Here is a 12,188-nt window from a genome sequence, read left to right on the forward strand (position 1 = left end):
GGGGAGGGGGAGGGAGAGGCAAACTGAGGGAGAGGGAGGGGCAAATGGGGGAGAGGGAGGGGCAAACCGAGGAAGAGGGAAAGAGACAGCAAGAAGTTGAAAAGGAAAATGAGGAGGATGGGAGGGATAAGGGAGTAATTGGAGGTACCAACTGGGGTAGATTTTATAAAAATAGATTATATGCATGGATGAAATTCTTAAGCAAAAAAAAGAAATAAACCCCCACCTATACTTATTTAATAAACCCCAATCTACACTTATTTTTTAAATTGTCAATGAATTTTACCAAGTTTGAAATAGGCTGGGGAGGTTGTCATATGCTTTTAAATCCAGCACTTGAGAGGCAATGTAGGCATACATATCTCTGTTAGTTTGAGGCCATCGCGTTCTACACAGATCCAGGCTATCCAGGAATGCATAGTGAGACCCTGCCTCAAAAAAAAAAAAAAAAAAAAAAACAGAAACAAAAACAAACAAACAAAAAAACAAGTGGCTGGAGCGATGGCTCAATGGTCAAGAGCACTGGCCGTTCTTCGGGAGGCCCCAGGTTCAATTTGCAGTACCCACATGGCGGCTCCTAACTCTCTGTGATTCCAGTTGCAGGGGACTCATCACCCTTTCCTGGCTTCCAGGCATACACTCAGGCAAAACACTCATATGCACAAGATAAAATGAAGACACGCGAACAAAATGAAGTAACAACAAAAGAAGTAACTCCTTTTCTTTTGCAGAAGAAAAAAATGTGTTCACTTTATGTCTCATACAACGTGAAGACACTAGAAATAAAATCATCACTCTAGAGCTAGGGGTGTGGCCCAGGGCCAGAGCCCATTCCTAGCAAGCCTGAGCCTGGGTTTCACCCCTAACATAGCAAAAATGAGTCTAACTCTTTCTTACTCTAGAATTCAAGCTTTGTCTTATAGATCGCTGTGAGAATCCACCCTGTTTCTAAGACACCCGTGACTAGCCACAGACATTTACCAGTGACAGCCAGCTGGATGTTCCTGTTGACAACGCCAGGGCTTCGTTTCACTCGGCACTGATAGGTGCCGGCATCCGACAGCTGGATACTTGTTATATTTATGGATGCGTCCCCAGACCCGATGTCGTTACTGGTAAAATGCACTCGTCCTTTTAGATCTGGATAGAAGTCATCGCAAATTTTGTCTGCAGAATATAAAATAACCTGAAAGAAAATGAAAACAGAAGGAAAAAATAATAAACTGACTAAAAACCGAACCAAACCGAGCGTACTTGCGCGCATGCGTGTGGTCTCCTGCGGATGATGCCACTGAGGACCGAGGAAGGCACTGGGTGCCGTGTTTTGTATTTGCTATCTTATCTTATTCCTGAGAGAGGGTCTCAAATTGAACCTGGATGTAGGCGCGCAGCCAGAAAGTCTCAGCCATCGTCCCGCCTCTGCGCTTCGCATGAGTTACCACACATGGCTCCTCGCATCCAGGCTAGGGATTCCATCACAGTTCCTTGTGCATACACCTCTTCTCACCCACTAAGCCAACACTCCAACCCAGTGTTGATCTCTTAGATAAAATGTGTCCGATGAAGCTAATGCAGCATTTGAGATAAAACAAAATATTAAAGAACTGACTAAAAGACAAATGTGATGCAGGGACTCGGAGCCGGGATCCTTGGATATGCCTCCTCCTCAGAGCTTTCTTTGCCTTTCCATTTGGCTCTGATCACTTTGATTATAGAAAACTTGTGCAAGTCGGGCGGTGGTGGCGCAAGCCTTTAATCCCAGCACTGGGGAGACAGAGGCAGGTGGATCTCTGTGAGTTCAAGACCAGCCTGGTCTACAAGAGCTAGTTCCAGGACAGACTCCAAAGTTACAGAGAAACCCTGTTTGTCTCAGAAAAACAAAACAAAACAACGAAAAAAGAGAAAACTTCTACAGGAATATTTTATATGATTTCTATAATTTAACACTGATATTTTACAGGCTTTATAATTCTGCTTGTTTGTTGTTTTATTTGCTACAGGGCCTTACTGTGCAGTTCAGGCTGCACGTAAGGCTACGTAGGCCAAGCTGGCCTCAAACTCTCAATCCCCCTGTCTCAGCCTACCTACATAGAGAAGGACTGCATGCATGTGCTGCCATGCTCAGCTTTTCCTTTGCTTTGAAAGAAATTCACTGTGTGGGAGAGTGAACATGGAATGAGGAGAACAGACTGTGGGAATGTGGACGCTCACCATACTGTGTACATCTCGTGAGCCCTTTGCTGGGTATAGGAGCCAGGTGCAGTGAGGTACACTTGCATACCAGAACTGAGGAGGGGAGGTTAAAGTAGGAGTCTGACTGGGTCCTGGACCCCTCCTCTTCTGAAATCTCCGGTCATTCTATGTTCTCAAGCTGGGCAGTGGGCCTTCCAGCCACGATACCACGCCTGCCTAGTGAGACTGAGCAGGCACAGGGCACACTCACCACATGGTCCATCACTTCGTTATTAGGTCCTGAAAGCCGAAGCCACTCAACGTCCAGTGGTCCTTGGTCCTCGGGGCTAAGGGTGAACATGCAGGGCAGGTGCACAGTTTCCCCTTGGGCTTCCTGAACTGTCTGCTCTGGAGTGTTGATGCTCATACTCCCAGTGAAATCTGGAGAGGGAAACATGGGCATGACCCTGAGCATCTGCTGTCACTCACTGGCTGAAGCCAATCAGGAGACAGGAGAAGGAGATGTGGGTGAGACCTGGACCTAGAAGGATGCAGTCCCCTCCCCTGGATGCCCAGGTTTTAGTTTGTGTCTTCATGAAAATGGATGTGGACATTATGTCATCCTATATGATTCCCTTAGAGCACCACCCACTTCCCAGAGTTGTACTGACACAAGCTTCTACTAGTGAGTGCTCGCTCTTCCCAGCAGATGTAGACAAGGAGATTTAGACAGAGTTTCTGGGGGTCAGTTTTGTCTATAATGTAACGTCGAATTGATTCATGCTAGCCACAGTACCACAGGCTCCTGGGGACTCTGGGCAGGGCACACTTGGGTAAATTTTGATGCATTTTCTACCAAACAGTCTTTAATTATCAATTTTATGAAATCAGATTCTATAATTTCTTGATGTTTTTTGAGACAGGTTTTCCTCTATGTAGCCTTGGCTCTCCTAGAACTTGCTCTGTACACCAGGCTGGCCTTGAACTCATAGAGTTCCACCTGCCTCTCCCTCCTGAGTTCTGGGATTAAAAGTATGGACCACCACAAGCATGCAGTGCCCTCATAAACCAGAGAAGGTGTCAGATTCGTTGGGATTTAAGCATTACAGAGAGTTGTGTGCCTTTATGTGGATGCTAGGAATCAAACCCAAGTCCTCTGAAAAAACTAGTGTCTTAACCACTGAGGCATCTCTCTGGACCCGAGAGCTCATACCTTGATCCACAACCAGGAGGTGGAGAGCATACTGGAAATGTACAAATCTTTTGATACCTCAAAGCCTGCGCACAGTGATGCACCTCTTCCAACAATGCCACGGACCTTCTAACCCTTCCCAAACAGTTCTACCAACCAGGGACCAAGGATTCAAGCACATGAACCTATTGGGGCCATTTTCATTTCAGCAACACATACAGTAAAAATAGACAAAATAGAATTTTAAAAATGCAAATTTAGATCTGGGCCTGGTGGCTCACGCCTTTAATCCCAGAACTCAGGAGGCAGAGGCAGGTAGATCTTTGTGAATCTGAGGCCAGCCCGGTCTACAGAGTGAGTTCCAGGCCTGCTGAGGCTGTTTCAACACCCTCCACTCTCACCCTTTCCCCAAAAAGACAGCCTTTAGAAGCTATCTTGTGCCTCCTGATATGAAAAGACACGGCAATGCTTTTGTCTGATGCAAGCTCTGGAATGTGGCCAGATTATGGACAGCTGTTGAGTGCATTTAATCACAGGTGCTTTTGCTAGGTAAATATTTTCTGTTATTTCTAGTAGCTCAGTTTTATCTCTACATCCTGTACTAGGGCAATTACCCACCCATCCCCACTGCCTGTAACCGTTTATTGCCTCTACCTGTATTTCCCATATGGTACTTGGCATACGCTGGCTTGGATTTTCTTTGCTTTAATAATTGCTATGGTGGCACTCATGGGCAGAGTTTCATCACTGCTCATGACGGTCATGTCATTTCCCCAAACCACCTCATACCCTTGGGACTTTTAAAAATCTTTATCCTGCTGAAGCACTAAACCATTAGCCCCATTGGGACAGGAGGAATCGTAGGTTCCTCTGCCCCCTGTTTAGCTGCTTTCATACTGAAGAGAGCTGGTGCCTCAAGGAACGTTTGGTGACATAAAAATACTGAATGAGGTTCCCCTAAGTTCAACTCCCGGAAGAAGGATTCTGAAAAATCATAAATGTGCCAGAAGAAACCCCTGAAATTTCAGCAGTTTATTGCCAGTACTGAACTTCTCTAATCATGAGTATTTTATGTTTCCAGAGAAGATTAAGTTTCTAAGTATACTACAGTATGAAAATGTCGCCTAAAGCAGATGCAGATATAGTCCCCAAATATGGAGATACCGATGTAGAAACGAGGGCTGGGGAGGTGGCTCAATGGTAAAGGCGCCTCCCACCAATCTTGACAGCCATGTGGTGGAAGAAAAGGAACGAACTCTTGAAAGATGTCCTCCGACTTACACATGTGAGCTGTAGCACACACATGCATAACACACACATCCATACACACACACAAATAAGTAACATGTAAATATTAAAAACACGTACATGTATACGAGAACCGATATTTTCTAACTAGCAAGGAAAATGTCCTGGCTTCTATATGTCACCACAATTCTTATTTTATAGACTCACACAAAAATGTAATTATCTCCATTAAACATTAAACATGTAAAAGTCCAAACCTTCCTATTTTATGCTCAATTCTTACCCCACTTCGACAGTCATCAGAAGAAAATACAACTTAGTTTGCAAAATCTATCTTTCACCCCTTCTTATTTGCCACACAGAAATGCTGTTGTTTTGAAAGACTGCCTGCCAGGCTGGATGTGTAATTTACCTGGGAGAAAGTCTACTCAGCACACAGCTGGGTTCTGTGTCTTACACTGAGTAAAACTAGGTGTGGTGCTTCATCCATAATCCCAGCCCTCAGGAAACAGAGGCAGGAGGATCACAACTTTAAGGTCATCCTCAGTTTACATAGCATACTTCAGATAGGCCTGGGATACATAAGACCCTGTTTCAAAATCAAACCAATTAATTATTTAATTTAACTTAATACTGCCTCAAGAAGAGCACATGCTATGTGGAATCATCTGGGAGGATGGGTGCCAGGCTGTTTACAGCAATTATTATTGAGAGACAAGACTTTAAGAAGGATGGCTTCCCATGTTCTTGTACGTACAGTGCTTAAGAAATTTTAAATGGGTTTCAGGATTGCTCTTGCAAAACAAACAAATACAAAAGGTTTAAACACCCAGTTGTGTTTCACTGGGTTGAGCCAAAGTCTCAAGACGATATAGATTTCCATATTGGGTCTCCTAGCAACAGTACAGGGTCTGTCCTAGGTTTCTATCAGTGTGAAGGGACACCATGAGCATGGCAACCCTTATAAATGAAAACATTTAACTGAGGCGGTGTCTTACAGTGTCAGAGGTTCAGTCCATTCTCATCATGGAGAACATAGCATCTGGGATTACGGCAGGCAGGGGGATAGACACAGTACATCTTGATCCAAAGGCAACAGGAAGTGAACTGAGACATTGGGTGGTATCTTGAGTATATATGAGACCTCAAAGCCCGCCTCCACAGTGACATACTTCCTCCAACAAGACCACACCTACTTCTACAAGCCCACACTTCCTAATAATGCCAAATTCCCTTGGGGGGCATTTTCTTCCAAACCCCCACAGGGTCTCTTTTCTCAGAGGTGCTGACATAGGCAATAGCAACAACTGTACGGACAAAAGACAGGTACTTGGTCCCTGTGTAACAGCTGTGAGAATTCTAATACTATGCAATGCAACTCATGCAGCAAACTAGAGTGATACATATTTTAAAGATTTATTTATTTTTTTAGTTTATGTTTAAGGATGTTTTGCCTGTATTGTGTAGCACGAATAATAAAAATCTAGAGATGGATATTGGGATTCAAGCTGAAGATCAGAGAAGCAAAGTGGTCAGCCACTGGCTCTTACAGCTACCTCAGACCGAAATGTGCAATCCTGACTCCAGGAATCTTCAAACTGAGACAGCACTGTGTCTCCACCAATTCTCAGACTCCACACTCCAGTGAGCTCCTGTTTCTTCCTCTTTATATTCCTCTCTCTGCTCAGCCATAATGCTCCTGTCTCCACCTTCCTAGCGCTGGGATTAAGGGTGTGTGACCCCGAAACACTGGAGTTAAAGGTGTGAGCCACCACCACCTGTATCTGCTTCTGGATTGATCCTGTGTAGCTCAGGGTAGCCTTGAACTCACGGAGATCCGTCTGCCTCTCTCTCCCAAATCCTGGGATTAAAGCTGTGTGCCACCACTCCCTGGCCTCTAGTGGCTTACCTTTGCACTCTGATCTTCAGGCAAGTTTTATTTATTAAATACAAACAAAAATATCACTACAAGATTATATCTATAAACCACCTGCAAACATTGACTATTGGGGTGAGAAGAGGGTGTCGGAACCCCTGAAACTGGAGTTACAAATGATCATTATGTAGGTGCTGGGAACTGGACTGTGATCCTCTGGAAAAGCAGTCAGTGATCCTAACTGCAGAGCCAACTCTCCAGCCTCACTTTAGAGCTATTTTAACTCACAAATGGCTCATGGGTTCAAATACAAACAAAACATCAGTCTTCCTACTGTTCTATTCCAGCTCGTACTCAGAGTGTGCTGGAGTGTGTAGCAGTGATTGAGCCTCAAGTATTTGTGGGATGCAGTTAAGTGCTCAGCACTGAAATTATGTAAACCACAGACAGCCACTTCCCGGGCTAGCAGTGACTGAAATGAAAGTCCCTGTCTTCCGCTTCCTTTTATTTCCCTCTTCAAGTCACTTGGACCTAAAGAACTTTTTCCCTGCCCAGCCTGTCTTGCATTTGTCACCAAAGTGACAAGAGGTCACCCAGGAGTAGTTTTGGGCCCTCGATGCCACTTCCCACTGAGACCCGAGAAAGCCTGTTTCTGCGTTGGAGCAGTACTGAAGATGAGAAGGAGCTAGAGAGAAAAGGTTTGGCAGCCAGGATGTGACCTCATTTCTTTAATTAGGTTTTGCAAGTTTAAGCTGTTGGTTGATCTAAAGAGTCTTTGGTGACCTCCTTCCTTCTGTGAGCCTTAGATTATAGAAAATTAGAGCCCACAAAGCTTTATATAGAATTCCAATTTTTTTTTGTAGTGAGGAAAATCTTAGAGAAAAGAAGCACAAAATTAGTGAAGAGCAAACAAAATTGCACTTAATCGTTTAAGTTAGAAAGTCATCTCTTCGTACCATTTGGCAAAACCCCAGTGATACTCATTTCAGGAAGATGCTGGAAATTGGCAAGCACAGAATGACAGAGATCAGTCATGGTGCATGTTCTATAGATAATTATAAGGGTGCACCTACTAATCACAGAGGAAGAGCCAGTGACTTCCCACTGGAGAGTTCTGGCAGACAGCATCTAAATCGGAGGATCAAAACCACCCGCATCAGCGCAAGTGGCCCCAGAATGTGTCTCTATCCCAAAGATACAGCGGAGCTTCCCCACTGTCGCCCAAGTGCAAAGTCCAGCTAGAGAAACGGAGGAATCATGAACGCGCTTAGGTACAAGACGGTAGTCTGAAGAGGCTGCACACCGCGCTTTCAGTTCTAAGACAGCCTGCAAACGGCAGGACTAGAAAGACAGCGAAAGGCCAGTGGCTGCCAGGGACAGGCCGAGAGGGGAGCAGGAGCAGGGCAGGAAAGCCTTTATATAAATGGCGACTACCTGTTATGACAGATGGACCCAAACCACCGAGAGGGAACCCTATGCAACATGTGGACTTGGGGCAGAACTCAGCATTGAGGACAGTGCAGTTCTCCTCTGGGGATGCTGTGCGTGAGTGGGGGCAGAGGTTACAAAGCAGCATGCTATACTTTGTGCTCAATTTTGCTGTCAAGCTAAGACTACTATAAAAAAAAAAGTAGGTATCCTAAAGTGTGTGTGGGGGGGGAACGACTTACACGTAAGACGGCAGCCAAGATGCTGCCTCTGTGTGACCCTGATAAAGAAAGAACAGACCCTGTTTTAAAGAGGAAGAGTTTCTGAGTATCACAAAGGCAGACTCAGATCCACTGAAGAGTACTTGGGAAAAGATGGGCGGTTCCATAAAGAAGCTGAGCTGAGCAGCTGCCTGGTCTAGGAAGGGGAAGCAGAAGCCTCATCCCAAAGGTCAGCCAGGTGCCCTGGGGAGAAAAGACTGGCGATCCTGCCCTCCAGGCCGGCCCACAGGTCTCAGACATCTCAAATGAAGTCTCCAGTTCGGGGTCACAGCGGTTCCTCTGGCAGATGGGTCAGCCGTGAAAAGGATTCCTATCTTGCTACTCTGTATGGTTTGGAGAGCAATGGACAGACATCATCTTAATCCAGAGCCTACTGTATATAACCGGTGACCTTCCTGAAGTTTGTCTAGCGTAGACCAGTGTGAGAGACATCTCTGGGTGTCAGGAGTGAAGAGTGGAAGGATCAGACAGAGTGGCAAGAGTCTCAGATCAGGCTGTGATTTGTGTAGGGAGAGGCTGCCCTGCTTTTGTAGCCAGGAGCAGACTTCATCAACTGGCAATGACTTTCGAGCTCGATGGTCTCAAGCGTGGAGTCAACAGATGGAGCAGTCTCTGCAGAGCCTGAGAACTGGGACTTTCCAGTACGTGACCTGACATCACAGGGGCAGCCCTCAGCAGGAAAAAGCAGCATCTAGGGGATTGAAAATGACAAGAAAGCTGGGCCTTCTGCGGGCACGGATCGCCATGCTGTGGTTGTTTCTCCCAACCCAGTGAATTTAGGCAACACTCCTCAGCTAAAGCAGCCACCTCAGGGTAAAGGTGCGCGGAGCAGTGCCTGCCCAGTCTGTAGACAGAAAAGCTAAGTGTAGCCACGTGGAGGCCCCTGGTGCATGAAGAAGTTAAGCACTTAAAGAGGAGACAACTGTGGCAGGCAGTGGACGTTTGTCCATAGTCCACATGTCCCGAGTCACACCACTCCCAAGCAGAGAGCTGGCAGTCTGTAATCTGCAGGGATCTGAAGGGAGCTCCTCCAGTGCCTCTGCGCTTCTCATTTTTTGTATTTTGTTTTGAAGAGTCGATTCTTTTTCATTTTACATGTATGGGTATTTCGCTTGCATGTCTGTCTGTGTACTTTGTGCACACAATGCCCAGAGAGGCTAGAAGAGAGTATCTGATTAGATTCTCCTGAAACTGGAGTTGCAGACAGTTGTGAGCCACCAGGTAGGAGCTAGGACTCAAACCTGGGTCCTCTGGAAGAGCAGCCATGCTCCAAGCCACTGAGCCGTGTCTCTAGCTCTCCCACTCCTGCGTTTTTAACTACGTTTTTAGTAGTATTTTCACTTTGCCGCATTAGAAAATCTTTTATGCCTTTATCTTCTATTATCCTTCATCTAACAATCTAATATCATTAAGCAATTTTTACATTATTGGGGAATCTTTCCCCCTTTTCCCCTTATTTTAGGCTTTTAACTATACTTTTATTTTGACTTCTTTTTTATACTGTTAATCTATTTAGATTTATTCTTGTTTTTTTGAAACGTAGGGTGACCTCAAACTCCAGTCTAGTTGAAGATAATCTTAAACTCTTGAGTGCCTAAACCAATGGCTATTTGCTGAATGGATGAAGTTTTCCTTGTTCCAAGAAAACAAAGCGAAAGGGATGGTTCTCGACATTGTTGTGTAATAGTTTCCTCTGCGATGGAAACATTCCATTCTACAGGGAAGTTCCTTAACCAGGAAGAAAAAAGAAACCTCAAAATAGCTCCAGGAAGTCCCTGAAACTGAGCAGATTTGGTAGTCTCCTCCCTTTCAAAGTAAGTGATAAAGTTGCTGGGAGTCATTCTCAGACAAGCCAAGATGCAAAGAAGACTCTGACACCTGACCAGTGGCCTGGAAGAAACAGAAACCGACTGAGCTGCCTGATTTCAGACAAGAGTCTCTTGGAAAGGACTAAGCTGCCTGCAAGCTGTGCAGTGCGCTCCAGGTTCCCAACCTTTGTGAGCTGTCACCCATGCTGGGGCGGGCTTTGGTTGTCTTTGAGTCATTTCAGAGTAACCCCAGTAAAACTTAGAGTTCACCCTAGTCTGTCATGGGTTGTTTTGGGTGAGTAGACTTGTGTTAACGTGGCTCCAGGAGAAGTTCCGCCACACGTTTTCACTCATTCCAGTGTAAACTGAAGTCTCCAGGAAAAAGCCACACCACGTGGAAGTCTTTTTTTGGAAGGAGGGCTGATTTGAGAAAGGGTTTCTCTGTCTATCCGTGGCTATCCTGGAACTTGCTCTGTAGACCAGGCTGACCTTGAACTCACAGAGCTCCACCTGCCTCTACCTCCTGAGTGCAGGGATTAAAGGCCTGCACCACCATTCCAAGATTGAAAGAGTCTTTAAGAGTCTAGGCATGGATTAGAATTTCCATGATTACAACAAGTTAGAATGTCCCTTTTCTCCTTGCTCCACCTCCTCCATTTGTTATTTTAAAATGTTTTAGGGTGCTGGTGGTGGTGGCGCACGCCTTTAATCCCAGCACTGGGGAGGCAGAGGCAGGCGGATCTCTGTGAGTTTGAGGTCAGCCTGGTCTACAGGAGCTAGTTCCAGGACAGGCTCCAAAGTTACAGAGAAACCCTGTCTCCTAAAAACAAAACAAAACAAAAAGATGTCTTAGGGTAATGCCCTTCATAGCTAGTCATTGCCCACCTGTGTCTGAGCCAACATCTCCTTGGTGATACACTGAACCTTTGGAATGTGTCAATAGAGCGCTAGCTTCTACTGTCCCCAAGACTTCTCCGAACTATGTACTGTTCTGTGTATGACTGCTGTATTTCAACTCAAAGGTGTGAGCACTTTTTGTTGCTATTTTGTTTTTCATGAGACAGGGTCTCATTATAGAGCCCAAGGTGGCTCCAAATTTATGATCCTCTTGTCTCAGCTTCCCCAGTGTTGAAATTATGGGTATATGTCACCAAACCCAACTAAGGTTATTTAACCATGTATTTTTTTTTAATTTCATGTATTTATTTTTGTGGTGCTGGAGAGTTAACCTGACCCTCACACATGCTGGGCAAGTGTTCTACCACATTCTACATATATATAGACTCTTAAAAGCTGAAGGGGAAATGGGAGATGGCTTAGCGGGTAAAGTGGAGGACTTACATTTGGATCTGCAGTAGCCACACCTTTAAAGCCAGTAAGGCCCAGGAGAATAAGCAGAAAGGAGCAAGTCTGCCTTGCTGCCTTGCTCTGTCTGGTAACACGCCTGGGAGAGTAACCGACTCCTCTCTCTGAAGCCTTGCCCACAAGCGCAGCAAAGAGCTCCCCAACCAGCATTACAACATCTGGTCACAAATATGTATCATTTTCTTTTACCCCTGGAGTTCCTTCCTCAGGACTGGGGTTGCTTATAAAAATTTTAAATATATAATTCATACACTAGGACCAGGAAAATGTAAATTACAATGAAAAACAGTTAAGAGATTTTTTTAAAATGTGCATGTAGATCTTGCATAAGAATTTTTCTGAATTGGATCATAACCCAGTTTCCTCTCCCCCCACCCCCTCCCTGACACAAACACTCTTCCTGGAGAACCACTAAACTTCAATCCCAATTAAAGTTTTTTTTTATAGATTTTAACAATCTTTTTATTATTTATTTAGCCCTTCACAGCTCACCCCACACAGAGAAAAGGTTATTTGTAGTGGGTCACTCATTTTGTGGCTTATGTGGGGGAATGGTTCAGCTGCTGGTACTGCAGAGCAAAGGGGGACCTAGGCATACCCAAAGAGGTGACCACACCCAGGAAGGTTGATTGGCAGGCTGGAAGACAACACTCTCCCAACAAAGGCACTTTTCCAGGGGATATAGCTCAGCGGAGAATGCTTGCCTAGTATGCAGTTGGCTCTAGGTTCAATCTCCTGTACCATAAGCACTTCAGTGGGGTCAGAGAATTGGCTGGGAGTATTGTGGAAACAGGAGGGGGTATTTTTTTTTTTTTTTT

The 12,188-nt window shown here is 45.2% G+C and overlaps 1 protein-coding gene across 5 annotated transcripts in view; it reads right to left on the bottom strand.

Annotated features, from left to right (window-relative positions):
* Positions 1 to 12,188, bottom strand: part of LOC126500048 (coxsackievirus and adenovirus receptor-like) — a 24,792-nt gene that overhangs the window by 9,040 nt on the left and 3,564 nt on the right. For 3 of the 5 annotated variants that reach the window (XR_007591234.1, XM_050139668.1, XM_050139671.1), the window contains exons 1-3: positions 2,708 to 2,775; positions 2,444 to 2,613; positions 982 to 1,186 (exon numbers count right to left, since the gene is read on the bottom strand). Coding sequence is in view for 4 of the 5 variants with exons in the window: in XM_050139668.1 (XP_049995625.1) it covers positions 982 to 1,186; positions 2,444 to 2,613; positions 2,708 to 2,768 (436 nt within the window). In the remaining variant the exon portion in view is untranslated. Of the gene's footprint in view, positions 1 to 981; positions 1,187 to 2,443; positions 2,614 to 2,707; positions 2,776 to 12,188 lie in introns of those variants that run through there. The other 2 variants (XM_050139669.1, XM_050139670.1) reach the window with 2 other exon arrangements.

The sequence above is a fragment of the Alexandromys fortis genome, unplaced genomic scaffold (assembly GCF_014885135.2).
Source record: "Alexandromys fortis isolate MF-2015 unplaced genomic scaffold, M_Fortis_MF-2015_v1.1 scaffold_36, whole genome shotgun sequence".
NCBI classification, from domain to species: domain Eukaryota; kingdom Metazoa; phylum Chordata; class Mammalia; order Rodentia; family Cricetidae; genus Alexandromys; species Alexandromys fortis.